Raw genomic sequence first — 20,840 nt, 5'->3', positions numbered from 1 at the left:
CATTTAATAAATAACACCATTCATGTCCAAACATTAGCACCTGAGCAAGTGTGAAGGTGAAACGGTGGTGCCTTAATATAAACACAGCCTGGGTTTATATTCACTTGGGTTGGGACTCCTTTGAGAAAAGTCTGTGCATGATTCACTCCTCTGGAGTAAAGCTAGTAGCACATTATTACAGCATGTGGTCAGGAGAAAGTATTGCTGCTCTCCATCGTTTCACTCTGGTGTAGAGTTACTCCATGTCATAGCCTACTTTTTAATTGTACACAACACACAATGTAACTCGATGCCTACCTTCCCAGAAGTGTAAATGCTGTTAACACTTGTGGTTTTGGAATAAGATGTTGCAACATTTGGGCACCCACCACATACTTACTATTTGATTGCATACTTTTGGTTTATGAACCCATGAAATAGTGAACACATGGACAAAACATCTGCTCTGTACAGCCGGATCACAACATATTTTTTGAGGATGGTGATGGCATTGCAGCTTTCATTCTTAAAGGGATAGTTCGGAATTTTGGACATAAGACCTATTTTCCAACTCAGCCGGTGTGTTCGAGACGTCTGGAGACGTTTTCAAGATATTTCATTCAGTTCTTCTAGCTGCCAAGTTCGCTTGTGCTATGGCTAGCGCAAGTCAATGGTTCTAGTTAGCATGGCATTAAAAACACTCATACCGACTCCACAGTGCACCCGAGGCAAATCAATTGTAACAGCAGACTATCGATGTACATGTGTTGATAGAATGTTTGAAATAAAACCAACCTTGCATTTTTAAGGATTTATGTCTCAGCAGCGGCAGCGTGTCATACTTCCTAGTAGGCTATGGCAGCGGCGGACTGATATCACCTAGCACTTATAAGTTACCGGTTCTATGATAGTTTGTTTACCTGCTGTCATTGCTACAGACGCAGAGTAGCCTGCATTGCTAGTTTCTTCAATCTCACAGAAATAGCCACTTTTGGAGAATATACTGAAACTTTTGAAGACTCTGATGATGAGTTTTTTTCCCACCCAAACCCAACCGTACCTGTACGAGCCTGAATATACAGAGGAAGAATTGCACGAGAGGGATGCTCAAAGGGCAGAACGTGAACGAGCGTCTGTGGAGACCGAGATAGCCCCCGCTGGAGCTGAGAACCGGGACCGAACAAACGGAGACTGGTGGTGCCAGGAGGGAATCCCCCGCAACGCGTCCGAGGGTTTACGGTTCTCCGGACGGAGCAGAGGTTCGGGTTCGCGGTGCGTAATTGTAGGTTGGCTGGGCCGTGGGCTGCCCGGTGTTTGCGTGAGGTCCAAGCACTTTTCACCCAGGTCTGAGGGCATGAGGCCCGACAATTCGGCCCGGTTCGATTGCCTGTTTACGGGCAGTATTTCGGGCGGCGCGTCTTAGAGTTTTGAGTCCAATGGAGAGTCCGCATGTGTGGATTCGCATGGCCGTGTGCTGCCCGGTGTTTGTGTGAGGTCCAAGCGCTTTTCAGACAGCCTTGGGGGCATAAGGGCCAACAATTCGGCGGTGTTTAGGTGTGTATTTACCGGAGGGATTCCACACAATGCCTCCGAAGGTTTACGGTTCTCCGGACAGAGCAGAGGTTCGGGTTTGCGGTGCGTAATTGTGGGTTCGCATGGCCGTGTGCTGCCCGGTGTTTGTGTGAGGTCCAAGCGCTTTTCAGACAGCCTTGGGGGCTTAAGGGCCGACAAATCGGCGTTGTTCAGGTGTGTATTTACCGGCTGGATTCCGAGCAGCGCGTCTTAGAGTTTTGAGTCCGACGGAGCAAAGTAAAATTCCACTGCTGCTGAGAAACTAGTCTCTCAAAAAATGGATGATTCATGCGATGCGAGGTTAGTTTTGTTTCAAATATTATTCTATCAACACAGATATGTACATCGACAGTCTAGTGTTTTAATTGATTTGCCTCGGGTGCACTGGAGAGTGGGCAAGACTGTTTTTAATGCCATGCTAACTAGAACCATTGACTTGCGCTAGCCATAGCACAAGCGAACTTGGCAACTAGAAGAACTGAATGAAATGTCTTGAAAACGTCTCCAGACGTCTCAAACACACCGGCTGAGTTGGAAAAGCAGGTCTTATGTGCAAAATTCCAAACTATCTCTTTGGACTGTACCCTTGCCACTATTGTGATGGATATTGTAAGAACACATACATTCCTATAGTTTGTGTCAACTACCTCCTCAGACACTCTGCTTTGCTTATTTTAAAATGTTGGTATTTCCTCATGAATCCGATTCAATTTGACCCAGTGTCACTCTCTGGGACACCAACAGACCTTCAGCATAATGCATATTCAGACACATGCATGCTAGAGAGCATGCATTAGCACATTTCATTGGTTTCATTTAAATAGTGTTGTTCTTCTTTCATGCCATTCAGTTTCAGTTCAGTTTATTGTCATACAGTTCATAGTACAGCAGCGCTTTTCAGTGCAATTAAATGATTGTACGTTAGCGACACACCACCTACTCAACTACAATAGATACGTAAAAATCCTTGACATTATCAGAGTAAACATTGCACCATATAAAGCATATTCAGTGTATAAATAGAACCATGTGGATTCGACTAAACGCAAGTAGCTTTCAGGAACATATCATGACGACAAACCTCGGCTGAACATGGATCGTGTGTCTCAGGCACAAGGCAAAATCAAAAACAGAGTTAGCGTTTTGGATTTCTTCATTACAATAATCGTGTATTCATCCTGTAATACATCATAGAATAGAATAGAGATTTTATTGCTCATGCATATATAAGTAGTCAGTCAAAAACGTTTTCAAAGTTTTGGTTCCTCTGCTTGTCATTAGATGAAACCCTGCCAAAGCCGTCTCAGTTGCCCAGCCCAGTTCTTATCGACTGACACAACACAATCTGCCACTAGCGGGCCTTGTGTGGCACAAGGTCGCCCCTGTCTGCCCTCATCACTTGGCAGCCAAGAAGAAGACACATGGGACAGATTTCAGTCAGGCGAAATAGATCGCCTACTTTAAAGAGTGATGCTACTCAGCAATAACGTCACAAACCGGGGCGCAATGTTGCATCACTTTAACGTTTTTTTCTCTCTTTAAAATCCCTCTAAATCGACCGTCCTCGGAGACAGGTCTTCCTTTCTTGTTATCAAGACTGAATGATTTTAATTACATTTCATAAAACTGACTGAATGTGAATATTAAATATTACAGAATATAGACTTTCACTTTAAGACTAAGTCATATTCATGCTTTTTTACTCATCTGAGAGACAAGTCCGTCCGACAAGTCCGTCCGACGGATCCGGTAGATGTCGACCGCAGTTCAGTAAGTGTTTATAGAGTACTGTCGAGTACAAAGTGTATACAGTAGTAGCCTACGTGTGCTTAGTATTGGGTGCATGATGCAGAGTTAGCAGGCCTGTGACATACCAAATATATACTGTATGTTCACTCAGTTCAACTCGTTGCACTCGGTGCATACACACAACTTGAGGGGAGTCTGACAGCAGCCGCCAGACAATTACGGGGTGCAGTGTTTAACGTATGCAGCAGTTTGGCGCCTTGTTCACAGCCAGTGAATTTCCAGCAGCACGGGAAGTGTCATCAAGGTCAGCAGTAGGCCACTGCAGCGTTGTAATAGGACACTCCACCCGGAGCACGGGAGGAGGAGCTCTGCAACGACAAAAAAAAAGAAAAAAAAGAATGCAGGTTCAGAAGGAGGAGCGTTTTGGCAGCCACTATGTTTTCTTGAAATGATGACCACGAGCAGCTTACTTTTTTCAACCACAGAGGTTTTGGATGCCGTGGCCGAGCCGGGGAGTTTGATGTTGCAGGTGAAGTTGGACTTGCCCTTGGGCAGGTTTTTAAACAGCAGGCGACAGATGTTGCCTGGGAAGATGCGGGCTCGGGCGCGCTTCTTGAACGGGGCGTGCTGCTCCTCGTCCGGGTCGGTGGTGTCAAAGAGTCTTTCGCCATTTGTGTACTTGCAAAATGGCTCTGGTGACTCAGCGGGGACCGCATATTTGCAATCCATCCTGAGGTGGTGCTCATCTATCGAGCAGTAGTTCAACTGAATCACCTTCTGGGCTGACGCAAAGCCTATGTATGGAACAGAGAGATGAGCAGATATTTCCCAAACCCAACTGAAACCACTTAAAAAAGAAAAACATAACACAGCTGAGAAAATGATTCCCAACGAAAGAAAACAATATCGAACAAAACATTATGTAAACCATCAGTGATCTTACCGAAAAGTATAATCGTGGCAAGGAAGAGCATTCTCTCAACTTCCTGCGCAAACAAAAGAGAAGATATCGCATGAAAGATTCAGAGCGAACGAACAGCAGGTAATTACTGTACATCAGAAGAGCAAGCCTATTTATTTTTGCTGTCATGTCGTTCCATTATTGAGGTCCAGATCAAATACAGCTGACTGTGCTGTACTGAGCTGGGTCAGATTTCACAGACATATCACACTTCTGCAGAGGTTACTGAAGAAAAGTCACTGTACCATAATACTGAACAACACAGCCTCGCTGTCTTTACGCTGCAAAGAGATGAACTGCAAACTTCACTGGAGAATCGCCAACATTGACACATTTCTGTTTTCCTCCTGCCAAGTGCATGCGCTGTTTGCCGACTTGTGTTTAATATGTTCAGAAAATGCATGAAGCAGCTCTATTTTGTTTGCTTGATGTTAAGCTATTCTCACCTTCATTCAAGTATTTGCTGCTGGGCTGGACCCAGTATTAAACCTAATATTTCATCCACAATAAGAGAATAGGCATTGCACAGTTCAATATAATTGTTTTCGTACCAGGAAACCAGATACAGCAAATAGTAGCATATGAATCATTCTCACCTTGTCTGATGCAGTTTGAGCTTTCCTCAGTGCTCTGCAGTGTGATGCCAGGGGTAGATACAGTAGAGGTCGGCTTATAGAAGAAACAGAGGAGAGAGGGGAGGGGAGGGGGACAGAAAGGATGGGGGAGTGAGAAAATGCTGCTCCAGTGGACTTTGGGGACATTTCTCAGTATTGTATACGATTTGTATTGATTGCCATCCTCTGTTTTACCACAGGACAGAGGATCATATGTCAATACACAAACCTCTGGCCTAGTAGTAATAAAAGTGGAAGGGTGGAACGACAAAGAAAAAGGAAATGTTGTGATGAGGTTTTGATTAGCAAAAAAGGAAACAAAAGAACCCACAGGATGATATGATAGGTGTTTGAGGATGATATGATAGGTGTTTGAGCTTATCATTTATAAGTGCATTAGTATTACATTAAATGGTAAGAGGACAGTTGTAACTGATACGCTGGGGCCGGTTTAACATCTGTATCTGTTCCACTTCGAACCATGCAGATGTTCGCTGTGAAGCACAGTTTTGTTGATTGTGACCAAAACAGGATGATGAAGAAGAGATCAGAGGTGCATTAGTGTGTATTTTTTTTAAATATCTAAATCAGTTACAGTTTATCTGCATGTCTTTCCAACATGTCTTCAATTCATCATTTTTTATCCTAATAGAAATTTATGTGGAATTGTCCTAATTAGCATATTCATTCTTGAGTTTTTGCCAAATATCTGTTTTGTGGAGTCACAGTGACCTTAACCTTTGACCAAATTCATCTTTAAATCCAAGTGGATGCCAAATTTGAAGAAATTTCCTGCAGGTGTTCCTGAGATATCATGACAATAACAGTTGTCGGCCCGCTAATAATCCGAATACCTGATGTGGACACATGACACTTTCTAGTGTCAAATACTTAGACCAGGACCACAAGACTTCAGTCATGCTAGCACCTCTGCGAAGCTCTGCTTAAGGCACAGTTGTGGTTTATGTTGCTAATGCTAAAGTCAGCAAGCTAACAAGACAACATGCTAACAAGAAGCAGACAGGGTTGTTTGGCATGTTTGCAATGTTCACCATCATAGTTTAGCATGTTAGCATGTCAGAATTTGATCATTACCAAAACACACAAAGTACAACTGAGGCTGTGGTGGTGGCGCTGCGTGGAGAGTCGGAGGATCGCCATGGTTACCATGACTCAGCCGGAGAGGGACGTGCATGTGTGTACCACATTGCATTGAGATCAATACAATAGTTGTTCAGACATTTCACTCATTCAGCCATTGGATGCAACCTCTGGAGACCATGAACGTCCTAAATTGCATGCTAATTCATCCAGTAGTTGTTGAGATGTGTCAGTCAGTCTAGACAAAAACGGTGGCTTAAAAGACTGACGGGCCAACACTGCCTAAGAGCACCACAAGCTTACAATTTTATCTTAATATTAATGGCTATGGAAATTGGTTAAATTATGTAATCTTGGCTTATGCTGCCTAAACACATCACACAACACAACCAGAATTTCATCAAGTCAAATCCACCATGCGAAACCCTCTGCATGCTCTTCACACTGCTCATCCATTTTATGGAGCTCCTTCCTGGAGAGTCTCCCAGGACAAGAGTGTTGCAGAGGTCTCTGAAGGGCATAACCAAGAGCAAACAATGAAAGCAGAGGATATCTGCCACTTTACTCTGCGTTTAATACAACCACGCTACATGATCCTTTTCTTTTCCCCCTTCATACTGAAAGCAGAGCAGGTGGAGTGATCCCTGCCAAATTAAAGATGATGTCGCTGTGATCTCTGCTGCTCCTCTGCTGATGCTGCTGTTGATACACTGCAGATGAAACACACAGACATCACCCACTCAGTGATGTACACAATACTATTAGTACATTACCATTGCACTACCATCATTATCAAACTGCATCAAGTATTGATTGAAGTCTTTTGAATCCATGCACCTTTCCAGTTTTGTGTCCAGGGGCAAAGCTGTCTGCTGGATTTTTTTTTTTTTACAAATAATGAAAATATTGCAATTTACAATTTTGTATGCATAATTCTGCAGTTATGCGTTCCCAAAAGCTTTTATTTTGAAAGAAAGAATCCTAGAGCATTATGCTGCCACAGACTAAGCTTAATTTTAGCTATATATACAAAATGATTGCATATTGCTTAATGTACATTAGACATTGGTATACGTCCCACTGGCCCCATACAGATAGATGCTGCATGGGTGTAGTCTCACCAGAAAAGCACACCCAGGCCTGCTATCATTGCACCATATGGAGACAGTCATCTACTGTATGGTGCAGTTTGCATTCTGTTTGCATGTAAATATGCATATGCATATATGATAATCAGTGATGGAATTCTCGAGCTGCAGGTCTGACTTTCTCATGATGTACCATGTTGAACTCTGCAATCATTCATTACTGCTGCGACAGCAAGTATTAAATTAACTACAGTGCACACATGCAATAGCTTAACAACAGAGAAAAGGTTATGAGAGGTCATTTGCAAGGGTGATTGTATGTCTCCAAGCAGCGATTGCAGTAGAGAAACTGGCCTGCGGCAGAGGGTCCATCATGTTAACTGTCACAAGGCTGAATCCCTCCAAAGGCCTGGCGTGAATGAGTGGTTCGAAGTGGACGGAACAAATTTAGAAGTTTTACTCTCAAACTCCGCTGAAGTCATAAGTCCACCTGCACCTTTCTTTTTAAAGGTCCTATATTATACTGTTTTTCATCAATTCCACACAGCTGTCAGAGGTCCAATAACACTGTTTTCCATATGCATTGCCCCAAACCCATCCATGGTCCTGAATTTCAGCTGTCTGATAGTTGCTCAAATGAGCTCTGCTGAGAACAGGCCGTTTCTGTGCCTGCACCTTTAAATGCTAATGAGCTCCGTCTGTCATCGCCTACTCAGAGAGAGACAGGACGCCACTTACGCTAGCGGCAGCATGCACCAATGTTTACGTGGATGTATCGCTATGGCTTGCCTATGTGGCTCAGGGGAAGTTGCTGGGTCCCGTATGATTGGGACAGATCCTTTTTACGAGGGTCAGTCTCGAGGCAAAGCCAGCTTTGTACTGACCCTCGTTACTGAAGCAGTCCGATGTGAAGTGGTTAGCACACACATAGAAGCTAACACGGACCGTAGCCGGCACATTGTCATTAAAAATGAAACAAGAGACCAGACCCGGACCATTGTGCACGGTGCTTTGTCGGACACACCCCCTGGGTTCCGTCTAACCGGAGGCAGCAGTGAAGATGTACCAGAGTGCTGAGACTGAGGGAGGATTGTCTCCAGCTTCACCCACACCGGGATTTATTCACAGAGCACCAGCCGGATCACCCAGCGCCACAACCGGTAAGTCAAGCTGCGCTCTCCCCGCTTCATTACGTAACGACGGGAGCTTAATCTTGACAGCCTGTAGGAGCCGTTGTACCAGTGGGGGGGCTGCAGAGACCATGCAGGAGTCGCTTGTTTCCCTCATTCTGGGAGTTGACAGGCTCAAGGAGGACCAGTTTATAGGTGTAGAGACCAGAGAAAACCTGTTTTTCATAATATGGGACCTTTAACGCTAGATGTCACCAAAAATGATTGGTGTTGTCATATTTTTGGTGGTGTTCCAGCTTTCATCCTGCAGAGGGAACTCTCCCCAAAACAACAGCAATCTGAATGGGAGTGGTAGTGATATGAAAAATCCAATTGATTAACATTATGTTTAAAATTTAAGTTGCCATGCTTTTTAATGCAGGAACTTCAAAAGATTCCATCTGTAGTCACAGCGGTTCCCTTGCTCCCTAATATATAGACATAGATACATGGGAGGAACAATGCTTTTCTCTGGACCCTGCAGTGTAGACTTCAGGATGACACTGATGTGTGCGTGTTTGAGTGACTACGTAGGGCTGCAGAGCAATAACAGCACCCTCGGTCCAGCAGTGAGCGCTGCTCCGCCGCTGCCGCTGCTGCTGCTGCCCTGCACACTGGCACATCGGCGCAGCTCAACTTCGGGACAGGGACCGCAGATCAGGTAAGAGGAGAAATCATCCGCAGGCACATCGGGGCATGCGGAACGCGATCTTTTCTGATTGCGGTTTGCGTGTATCGGTATGCCCGCGAGGCTCTCATTCTGCGCACGCGGCGACGGCAGAGCTGCAGCTTGCTGCAGAGCGAAGACGCGCCGCATGGGCGTAGTCCTCCATCTGCGTAGTCCTCCATCTGCGTTTGGGTTGCAGGCAGACCAGCACACCCAGGCCCGCTATCTCTGCGCTAGTGGGAACAAAACAGTTCTGCAGTTATTTATAGGTTGCGTGTGTTTATTACTCTATAAGGTATCTATTACGCATCTGGTGTTTTTCTGCATGATTCTGTGATGGGCTTTTTTTTGGGGGGGGGGTTGCAACTTTCTCACGTTGTCCCGCGTTGAACTCTGCCAGGCAATAAGGCGCTGTGAAGGTTATTGATCTGATCGGAGGGACGCCAGTCGCCATGGAGCTGCAACTGTTCGCCACGGCCTGTCTCCTCGTTGGCAGGATAGTGATAACGCACCAGACCCACAGTACGTGATGCTCTTTTTGTTTATTCTGAAATCTACTGTCACCCGAGGTCGTTGTAGTCAAAAGTTAGGTCGATTTAAAGGTTGGCTTTATCAAGGCCTGCGTGTAATTCTGCCAAAAAAGAGGACTGCAGTTACAAAAAGGAGTTTAATTTTTTAAATGGTTGTTTTGAGATTAAATCCAGATTATTCACGACAAACTGACAAAAACAAGTAATCAATAATGCTGCAGCAAAGATGCCATTACTCAATTTCACCACAGAGAACAGTAAAATTATATTCGGATGATGTCATCACAATAACCTGCTTAATTATAAAGAGAAGTATTACTTGGAGGTAGTATTGAGCAGCTACTGTGAATCATCAGCAGCTCTGTGCTACAGTGACATCATTCACTTCTTCATGCATATTTATTGAAGAGATAAATATCAGCTTTGACTAAATTAATAACACACGTGTATATATACAAGTCCTGTGGTGCCGTGAAATTGCCCAATATTGAATATGGGGGAAAAAATGAATAATGAGGTTACATGAATAAATAGTGTACAATTTTTCAGTGTTCATTGATAGATGCTAACAGCGCTAACATATGCTAAGTAGGCCTAATGATTCAAGCTGACAGCCCGGCCAGCATGCAACTAAAGCCTAAAATATGAAGCGTGTTCGTTTCCTTGGTTTATTCAGAATAGCTGCGATGTAGCGAGCTAACTGGAGCTAACATTGTTGAGAGGCGGGAACCTGGCTAAACCAAAAATAAACAAATTACTTGATAAATTATAAATAATTAAATGTAACAAAAATTACGTTTTCACATTTTTGACAGAATATGTTAAATTAATAATAACATGATAATATTAATTTTGGTTTAATTTAATTACATTTTAATTTATTCATGAAACCATTTGTTTATTTGTTGGTTTGTTTAATTATTTATTGAGGGATTTTGGTAGGATTCTGTCCTCTTTAGGTGTCAATACCACTGTAAGGATTTGATACTGAATTAAAATATACAGCACAATACTGTTGAATCATTAACTAACATTTCATGACTCAAGTTTTAATAATTGCTTCCCTTAAGTTCATTCACAAGTTTATTTAGCATTTCATAGTCCCATAAGTTGTTTCTTTAATAACAGCTGTTTAATTGTTGAATCATTTGTGACTTTTAATTGCATAACATTTGAAAAGCTGCTGTGTCCAAACTGAAACAGATCCATCCACATTCAGGCTGATATGGGCTGTTATTGCTGCGAGAGATGTCTTCACTAAATCGTGACATATTAGTCACTGTGTAGCTTTGGCTTTATGTTTGGGATCATTGTGCTCCTGGAAAACAAATCTTCGCTCATAATACGGTTCTAATAGAAAAGCATTCCTCTGCATGTTGCGGCCTTCCTTTCACGCTGAAGAAGCTGTGATTCACAATCCGGTTTGCAACTCTTCCAGTGAACTCGGTGACTACGTTTCTGTTCGCGCCCCGTGGGCCTCAGATGTTTCCGTGTCTCACTTACCTGGAGCGAAACGTCCGGGTGGACTGTGAGTTTCCACCAACCTACCAGGCCCCCGGCCCCTACTGTGAGTATCGGCAGGACAGCCGCCTGGTGGGCAGCACCTTCCCCAACGCCGTCATCTACGTGTCCACGGAGGACCGCAGGAGGAGCAACGTCAGCCTGGTCACGCCCAATCTGTGCCGCCTCACCTGGGCCCCGCTGGCTGATGAGAAGCCTTTCACCTACACCTGCAGGGTTTACCAGGGCAGCGGCTGGAAGGAGAACAGCATGGCCGTCCACCACAGTGAGCCCCTAAACTCCTTATTCAGCTCTTCGTTTCCTCCATTAAAAAACCAACAGAGGCAATATCTAAACTCACATTCTGCTCTATTACAGGGATTCTTCCGATCTGCTCTGCAATCAGTGTGATGTTCAAATCATCGCCGTGGTATTTGTCCCTGGTGATGTCCCTCCCAGTGGCCGTGGGTCTTCTGAGTCCATGAACCCTCACTGTCACAAGGTATCAACTTTAACAACCTTTCTCAAATGATTTGTGACTCACTCTGGTTGGAAGGTTGGTGGTGGGATGCATTTCTTCTCTATTATTTTTTTTTTTTCAGGCAGATAGAAGCCATGAAACCTCCTCAAAAGAAATTCGACTGGATGAAGTCATTGAGCATTGGGCTATTCTTTTAAAATGTACCTTTGAGGTATGGAATATTTTAATGCAATAGACTTCATTCTCACCGCTGTACCTTGAACACCATCGTTTCATGGCGCTATCAAAGGGGGGAAAGAAATCACGACAATATCAAATGAAAGACATTGCAAACAAACGTAACAGCAAGTGTTCTCAGGCAGGGTTTTCATCTGTTGCGTTGATCAGTTCTCCCTTATAAATAAGAGGAATTGGGACCCATCTATACAAACAAACGTATTGTTAATGGCAGAATAAATATTCATTTTGTGTTTTTTGTTGTACTTTTTGTTAAAGAAAAAAACGATGCTTCCTATAGATTTATATTGCATCTTATTATTACAATTATGGGTTTGATTAAATACGCTGGCATTAAAAGTGGGGCTCTTCCCTCAAACTATAACAAAGAGCCTTTATTTATGAAGATACTAACTCACAAGTGTATGTCATTTAATTTGCATTATAACAACTATGGGTACTATGTTCTATATTCACAAATGTACTTCTAACTTTACCCAGTAGTGTGTAACCTAGACAGGTATTCAAGTGGCTGACATGGCGGTTGAGTAATAGTAATAATGGAAAACTGCTCAAACACTGCCTTTCCTGCTAGCAATGCTAATCTCAGATACCTCCAGAACCTGCAAATGGATAAAGATGATTGGACCCCCATGTTTCACTCAGTGTTTGGAAGCTAATCTGCCATACAGCCTAAAAAAAGACGCGCAGATGTCTGTTTTAACCGCCGGTTTGCAAAGTCTGTTCGATGATGTGGAAGAGGAGGAGGTCGCTGTGGGTGCCTGAGTGCGGGTGATGCTGCAGCTGAATGAGGAAGTTGGTTCCCATGCAGCTCAAGTAATGACTTCACCCGATGGGGAACGTTTTGCACAGCAAATATGAATTGCTCGGACTTCACCCTCCCGTACAAGTATGCATGTGTGCATAGTATACGTGTAGTATGGACAGAATATTGGAGCTTTACGTGTTTGTCAAAGCTGCTTCCATTTCAGTATTATATGTTTACAGTGCACACATGTAGGGCCTTTGTAGGCTCTCTTTAGGCAGCTTTCTTTTTTTAATTTAGTGCTATTTGTTTTACTTCGATGTCACCTATGTAACAGTATTTGTGTCCGCACGGCATTTCTGTTTTATTTTGCCATCATTTTCTGATGCTACGCTACTAAGTGTTATTTGCAAAGTAGTACTTGCAATAAAAATGTCTTTATATTTTTATAGACAAATCAGCTTGTTTATTTCCTTTGACCACCAAAGGTGTGCTAAATGCTATAGCAAAACTATAGTAACAAATAAAGGTTATGCACAATAAAAGTGTCCTGAGTTTTCTCTGCACACGTCACCGTTTCTACAGAATACATTCTTGACACTATCCGAGACTAACAACAGGAAAGAAAAGGGCTGAATTAAAAGGTGAAGCACATGCAGGTCTGAAGCTCTGACTGGGAATTAAGAATTGCTACCGTGCATCTGCTTCTGACACTAGATGTCATCAAATCATTCAGTTGCTGGAGCCTATCTGTCAGTTTTCTGGCACTTCCACGTTTTGTCCTGTGGAGGGAACCCTTGTTGAACACAGTATATGTATGCTTTTAACGGAGTCTCCTGCTGCATCAGCGTCTTCTGGTCTTTTTGAAGAAGAAGAAATCATTTGGTCCTTCCACCATTAATATTTGATGCTTGATACATCTGCTGCATTTAAACCAACCCACTACTTAATACTTTTTTCACTATTTGACACCTACAGGAGGTTTAAAATATGGTGTCTTGTAATCTGTCCAGTAGTCCAGGTGATGTTGGGACTTTGAAATTGTGTTGGCTTGAAATTTTGAGCGTATTCTAGTCCTGCTCAGTGTGTTAAGTGTCCTGAGATGACTTCTGTTGTGATTTGACACTATAGTCTATAAATAAAATTGAATTGATTTGAATTAACAGGATCAGTTGTCGAAAAACACCTTCAAGAGCCTTTCATAGTCCCTCCTTAAGCTGCGAGTAACTGTCTGTGCACAGGAGGAGAGGTGTGTTCCATTTTAGGGTCATAAACAGCTTTGTATATTGACTGAAGTTTTATTCTCCATAAATGCTGCAATGATACAAATGGAATATTATTATCAGAATATTAAAGGCCTAATATAGAAGTTGCATTGCCCTTAAACAATAAAGTTACAGCTTATCACTGACACTGTCGGCTCAGAGAAAGAATAAATAAATAAATACATATGAATAAGTAGATGGTAAGAAATGGCTGACACTGGACCATACACATCCCAACATGTGAATCAGTACTGGCACTTATTTATTTCTAATTCAAGCACTGAAGAAGAGATTGAATAGAAGGTGAGACATGTTGACATTGTTTCCAGCTGGAATTGTTTTCTAAACACATAAAACAACATAAAACACGTAAACACATCAACACAATGTAACATGGAAACTTCCACACAATGTAACGTGTAAACACATCCACACAATGTAACACGTAAACACATCCACACAATGTAACACGTAAACACATCCACACAATGTAACACGTAAACACATCCACACAATGTAACACATAAACACATCCACACAATGTAACACGTAAACACATCCACACAATGTAACACGTAAACACATCCACACTATGTAACACGTAAACACATCCACACTATGTAACACGTAAACACATCCACACAATGTAACACGTAAACACATCCACACAATGTAACACGTAAACACATCCACACAATGTAACACGTAAACACATCCACACAATGTAACACGTAAACACATCCACACAATGTAACACGTAAACACATCCACACAATGTAACACGTAAACACATCCACACAATGTAACACGTAAACACATCCACACAATGTAACACGTAAACACATCCACACAATGTAACACGTAAACACATCCACACAATGTAACACGTAAACACATCCACACAATGTAACACGTAAACACGTCCACACAATGTAACACGTAAACACGTCCACACAATGTAACACGTAAACACGTCCACACAATGTAACACGTAAACACGTCCACACAATGTAACACGTAAACACGTCCACACAATGTAACACGTAAACACGTCCACACAATGTAACACGTAAACACATCCACACTATGTAACACGTAAACACGTCCACACAATGTAACACGTAAACACATCCACACAATGTAACACGTAAACACATCCACACAATGTAACACGTAAACACATCCACACAATGTAACACGTAAACACATCCACACGTAAACACATCCACACTATGTAACATGTAAACACATCCACACAATGTAACATGTAAACACATCCACACAATGTAACACATAAACACATCCACACAATGTAACACGTAAACACATCCACACGTAAACACATCCACACTATGTAACATGTAAACACATCCACACAATGTAACATGTAAACACATCCACACAATGTAACATGTAAACACATCCACACAATGTAACACGTAAACACATCCACACAATGTAACACGTAAACACATCCACACAATGTAACACGTAAACACATCCACACAATGTAACACGTAAACACATCCACACAATGTAACACGTAAACACATCCACACAATGTAACACGTAAACACATCCACACAATGTAGCACGTAAACACATCCACACAATGTAACACGTAAACACATCCACACAATGTAACACGTAAACACATCCACACAATGTAACACGTAAACACATCCACACTATGTAACACGTAAACACATCCACACAATGTAACACGTAAACACATCCACACAATGTAACACGTAAACACATCCACACAATGTAACACGTAAACACATCCACACAATGTAACACGTAAACACATCCACACAATGTAACACGTAAACACATCCACACAATGTAACACGTAAACACATCCACACTATGTAACACGTAAACACATCCACACAATGTAACACGTAAACACATCCACACAATGTAACACGTAAACACATCCACACAATGTAACACGTAAACACATCCACACTATGTAACACGTAAACACATCCACACAATGTAACACGTAAACACATCCACACAATGTAACACGTAAACACATCCACACTATGTAACACGTAAACACATCCACACAATGTAACACGTAAACACATCCACACTATGTAACACGTAAACACATCCACACAATGTAACACGTAAACACATCCACACAATGTAACACGTAAACACATCCACACAATGTAACACGTAAACACATCCACACAATGTAACACGTAAACACACCCACACTATGTAACACGTAAACACACCCACACTATGTAACACGTAAACACACCCACACAATGTAACACGTAAACACATCCACACAATGTAACACGTAAACACATCCACACAATGTAACACGTAAACACATCCACACAATGTAACACATAAACACATCCACACAATGTAACATGTAAACACATCCACACAATGTAACATGTAAACACATCCACACGTAAACACATCCACGCTATGTAACATGTAAACACATCCACACAATGTAACATGTAAACACATCCACACGTAAACACATCCACACTATGTAACACGTAAACACATCCACACAATGTAACACGTAAACACATCCACACTATGTAACACGTAAACACATCCACACAATGTAACACGTAAACACATCCACACAATGTAACACGTAAACACATCCACACAATGTAACACGTAAACACATCCACACAATGTAACACGTAAACACATCCACACAATGTAACACGTAAACACATCCACACAATGTAACACGTAAACACATCCACACAATGTAACACGTAAACACATCCACACAATGTAACATGTAAACACATCCACACAATGTCAGCCTACTTGCTCTTTACATGCAATAAAGAGTCCTGTCCAGTCCTTCATTGTTCTTTCTCATGGGGGTGTACTGTACAGATGGCTGGATGGACAGACGGACGGATGGATGGACGGATGGATGATGGATGGATGGATGGATGGATGGATGGATGGATGGACAGACGGACGGACGGATGGATGGACGGATGGATGGATGGACGGATGGATGATGGATGGACGAAAGGACGGACGGACGGACGGACGGACGGACGGATGGACAGATAAACTATTTTTACACTGTCATATTGCTACTTTGTCAAGAAATCATTAAAAGCCTGTTCCTGAAATACAGCATGATGTCAATTCCTGCACAAAAGGATGAATGACAACGTTGAAGACCCCAAGCAGCACAATGCTCGATGTTTGAAGATACTTTTAAGGAAGTAAAATCATGGAATTTGTTTATAAATGTCTGGGTTTAGTGTGAGAGAATTTTTTTTAAATTCCGAATTGTTAATGCAAGAGTGCAGCTTACAGTTGTAAGAGGACAACAGCGTTTAAGAAGTGGGACCCTTCAGAGAAATGAGGCATCACATTCAGGCCTTTTTTTCGGCAGCTGTCTCACTGTGCTGCGTAAACATGCAGCGTCACTGGCGGTAAGGAGATATGAAAGAATAGCATAAAGCAGCTGCAGCTGACGTCACTTCCTGTGATAATTCACTATGCTTGCAGGTGAAAGAAACGAGCGGAGATATTATCTACATGGAAATTACCCGGGCTATCAGCACAAAGGAACAAAATACTCTGCTTGGCTTCCTGACCTTAGAAATGATCTTCACAATACTTCAACACAGTAGACACCAGAAACAGAAACAAAACTGTACACTTCTTGTAATTTGAAGATTAACAAATGAAGTGCGCACTAATAGCACAGTTTACTTGATGACAGCTTAAAGGGTCACTCCACTATTTTATTGTACAATATCTTCTGGGGCTGTGGAGCTTATTAAAGTTATCCCGATTATGTCATTGCGGTTATCTCAGATTGGGTTTGAGATTGAAGCTTTTTGGAAAAAAATAGATAGATATTTGATTCCATCTCTGCCAATAGATCACCCTAAATGCTACACTGTATTTCTAGTTGTACAAATCAATGTGCGTATCGGCCCTGTCTCCTTACATTCAAATACCATGAGATTGCATTGTGAGTTACGTTTTGAGGAAATCATATTTGGAATATCCTTGACCATTTCTTCCTTTCAGTAACCCTTCTTCTTGTTATTGATACTGTATTATATTGTGCCTGTAGATCATTCTGTTGTTTCCTTATCTGGGGAAATTTTATTAGAGCAGTTTTTTTTTATCATTTTCTTTTTCATGTGCCAAAAATCCAGCCTGAGAGTTGTTTGCAGCCACACGACCAAGCTGATTTCCTGTTTCCTGTTCAAGGATCATCGTGATGAGACTTGAACAGCTGCTGCCAGGTTAATGTCATCATGAATTAATCTTCATCTCGGCCTCCCTCTGAGACATGCAGGGGTGCGTTGCAGATCTGCGGCTGGGTGTGCGTGTGCATATTGTGTTTTGTATTAGCAAACCTCCGATGGCTTGGACCACATAATTTCCTGGCTTTTTGCCTGGGCCACATGGATAAATTAACGTAGCCCCGGCTCACTGTGTTGCCCCTCCAGACCGCACTAACACGGCAAGAATAATCTCCATCACTCTGTGCAGATGTTAATAGGGGTTCTGCTGCTTTTTCTATGAGCCAATTAAGAGCATCAGCACCGGGATTGGGAGCACAGGAGGACACCTCCAAACCACATCTGTGTCATGAGGTAATGATTGTGTTGTAAACGTTGTGCTGCAGAATAATCTCTAAATTTAGAATCACAGAGACAAATGTTTGTAATTTGCTAGATAAAGCATTAGTGATAAATATGTGGTTAATTACAACCACAGGTTACTCACAGATCAACATAAAATGGGTGCAAGAATATCAAGTTTCATTCAAATAAAGAATTGTGTCAATTAACATGACGATAGATGTGAAATATTTATGAACTTGGATGCATCTGAATAGCCATGTTAAATAATGCTCGCTGAATAAATACAATTCTCAGAGAAAAAGATGAGTGAGGGGTGAGAAAAAATACTCTAAAGGGAGTTGGATGAGACGATTGACAACCATGTCTCTATGCTAACATGAAGCCACAGCCAGCAGACCTTTAGCTTAGCATAAAGACTGGCTAACAGCTAGCCTGGTGCTGCCCAAGAGCGTCCAGCGCCTTTAAAGCTCACAAATGAGCACCTTGTGTAATGTAAAAAACGGAACGGAAATGTGAAAATGTCAAGTTGTAATTTCACAGCAGGCGGTAACCAAAAAGTAAAGCAAAAGCTTAAGTGCCTTTAACCTGCATTCTCTATGCTGGCCATCAGGGGGCGACTCCTCTAATTCCATGGAAGTCTAAGAGAAAATGACCCTTCTCACTTGAGAAAGTAGTTTTATGTCTTCTTCAATACAGCATGATGTTCATTTAGTAACGATGGTCCATATAGAGTCAATTAGATGATAAAGCAGGGTCTGCTTTATGGTGTGGCTGCCTCCTGATTGCCAGGTCTGCCACGCCTCGCTTCTGCAGCCAGCTCCCACACTACCAATATAATTAACTCCTAAGATTCCTTTTGCACTTAGGTGTAGGCCTAGTTTACCTTGAATTATGAAGCCAACTGTGTTAACAGCTTCACACCAGAACCAAGATTGATCCAGTTCCAGTAAGGTTGCTGCTCGGAGTGCCGCTCTGTTGCTTGTTTTCGTCAGATCCACCTGTCACTCCTGAACAGTCCAAATATGGTCACTTCCTGGTTGGAAAATTCCAAGATGGCGATGCCAAAATGCTGAATTAGAGGCTTTAAAGCTGAAATCCACAAACTGATGGGTGATGTCCATTTCTTATATACAGTCTATGGTCTGGCCAGAGGCAGGCTAGGTGCATTCCGACGTCCCCCCACCTACTTCCAGTCTTTATGCTAAGCTATGCTAACACCGCCTGGCTCTAGTTGGACGAATTTATGTCTTCCCATTGACTTTGTATGCAAATGCCTCGTTGTGTTTAGTCGAAACAAAAAAAAAGGATATTTCCCAAAACCTCAACCTTTGTATGCTAGTCTCCCATACTTGATCTTGACGTTGTGGAGAGGTGGGTCATACGTATGTTAGACAGCATGTTTCGTAACCAACGAGGCTGAGAAGACGAGCCCCAGTCAAACAAATAAATGACAGAGGGTGTCCTTTTAACCCCACTCAGCCACCCACCTTGCTTCTACTAATACACTTTATTGACCAGTCAGGCAGCAGAGGTGACCCGGTGGCTCTGGAAACAACAACCACTTAAGGGGTATGGGCTTTGTGATCCGCCTCCCTGCTGTTGAATGGCTCTCATCGTGTGATTAATCGTATGTGATGCATGCTGTGTTAAACTGGCTATCAAGAGAATATGTTGGAGAATTGAGCGATGAAACAAGAAAGCAAGAACGTACGTTTTTAGATTACATAAGATGACATAAATAGTGTTAGTAGTGATTGTTGGGAAATTATCTTTCTTTGACTCAAAGTTGGAGACATTGAACTTTGCCTCATATTTTTGTTGTAATGTGACTCATTTCAAACAGGAAATGAAAATGTCAACACTGGTGTCAATTTTGTCTCGTTTGACAGAAACCAAAGTATGAATAGATATGAGACATTTTAATGACCTACCGTCTGTTGTAAAATAAGCTTCAATATTCCCTTTCCTCAATCAAACCAAGCTTTTGAATTACAATAGACAAAAAACAAAACAAAAAAGGGAAGACCAAGTGGACGATGTGCCACCATAAAAATCTGATCAGTAATACTGCCGTTGGGTTGTCATGTGTTGCAGCTAGTTCACGTGAATGCTCAACGATTAGCCAGCAGCTCAGTGTCACACATGTTCAGAGACAACTTCAGGATTATAATCTGGAACCGATAAAGAATCATCTTCTGATTCATTACTCTTGTTTTAAGATTAAACATTGAATACACTTTCAGCTTCAACTAACAACTGAACTGAGTCACAGGGGTTTCATTAAAGTCAGTGTGGGTTAACTGCCATAACTGGTTATTAATTAAGAGCATTCGGAGAATTCGGAAGAGGACAAACCTTCCTTTCAAATAAAAACACCTACCGCCAGGAATATTATGTACAATCCAAATCATGTTACCATACGAAACTGATAATCCATCAATCATGAAAATATTTTTCACTACAGAACAACTTCCAATAAATGACTTTCCATTTCTGTTCATATGATACATAATTAATAATTAGTCAAGAAGCTGTGGAGGCTGAGGAAGTCCCA

At 42.1% G+C, this 20,840-nt stretch overlaps 2 protein-coding genes across 6 annotated transcripts; one reads left to right on the top strand and one right to left on the bottom strand.

Annotated features, from left to right (window-relative positions):
- Positions 1-2,396: 2,396 nt before the first annotated feature.
- On the bottom strand, positions 2,397-9,050 carry LOC311025289 (uncharacterized protein; the record flags this gene model as incomplete). The annotated part of the gene is made up of 6 exons (XM_084028140.1): positions 2,397-3,668; positions 3,771-4,094; positions 4,244-4,286; positions 4,858-4,930; positions 6,392-6,486; positions 8,790-9,050. The coding sequence occupies 6 exons, from the start codon at positions 9,048-9,050 to the stop codon at positions 3,562-3,564; spliced, it is 903 nt and encodes a 300-aa protein (XP_083884266.1). The 3' UTR covers positions 2,397-3,561.
- On the top strand, positions 8,206-12,926 carry LOC311025679 (uncharacterized protein). Of its 5 annotated transcripts, none has more exons than XM_084028748.1 (5): positions 8,206-8,224; positions 9,301-9,422; positions 10,869-11,216; positions 11,309-11,432; positions 11,533-12,926. In XM_084028748.1, exons 2-4 carry the CDS (start codon positions 9,353-9,355, stop codon positions 11,413-11,415), a joined length of 525 nt encoding a protein of 174 aa, XP_083884874.1. In that variant the 5' UTR covers positions 8,206-8,224; positions 9,301-9,352; the 3' UTR covers positions 11,416-11,432; positions 11,533-12,926. The 5 variants fall into 5 exon arrangements, with proteins under 5 accessions (XP_083884874.1, XP_083884875.1, XP_083884871.1 ...); XM_084028749.1 differs by lacking the exon at positions 8,206-8,224 and adding an exon at positions 8,750-8,894 and having other exon boundaries at positions 11,537-12,926; XM_084028745.1 differs by lacking the exon at positions 8,206-8,224 and adding an exon at positions 8,751-8,894.
- The last annotated feature ends 7,914 nt before the right edge of the window (positions 12,927-20,840 follow it).

The sequence above is a fragment of the Eutrigla gurnardus genome (genome assembly GCF_963514095.1).
Source record: "Eutrigla gurnardus genome assembly, chromosome: 15".
Lineage (NCBI taxonomy): Eukaryota > Metazoa > Chordata > Actinopteri > Perciformes > Triglidae > Eutrigla > Eutrigla gurnardus.
This window is presented reverse-complemented; position numbering and strand designations above follow the sequence as displayed.

Coding starts and splice junctions, on each gene's coding strand:
- LOC311025679 (XM_084028748.1), top strand. CDS start 9,353: ATGGAGCTGCAACTGTTCGCCACGGCCTGTCTCCTCGTTGGCAGGATA. Junction 9,423..10,868: donor GATAACGCACCAGACCCACA/GTACGTGATGCT, acceptor CAACTCTTCCAG/TGAACTCGGTGACTACGTTT. Junction 11,217..11,308: donor CAGCATGGCCGTCCACCACA/GTGAGCCCCTAA, acceptor GCTCTATTACAG/GGATTCTTCCGATCTGCTCT.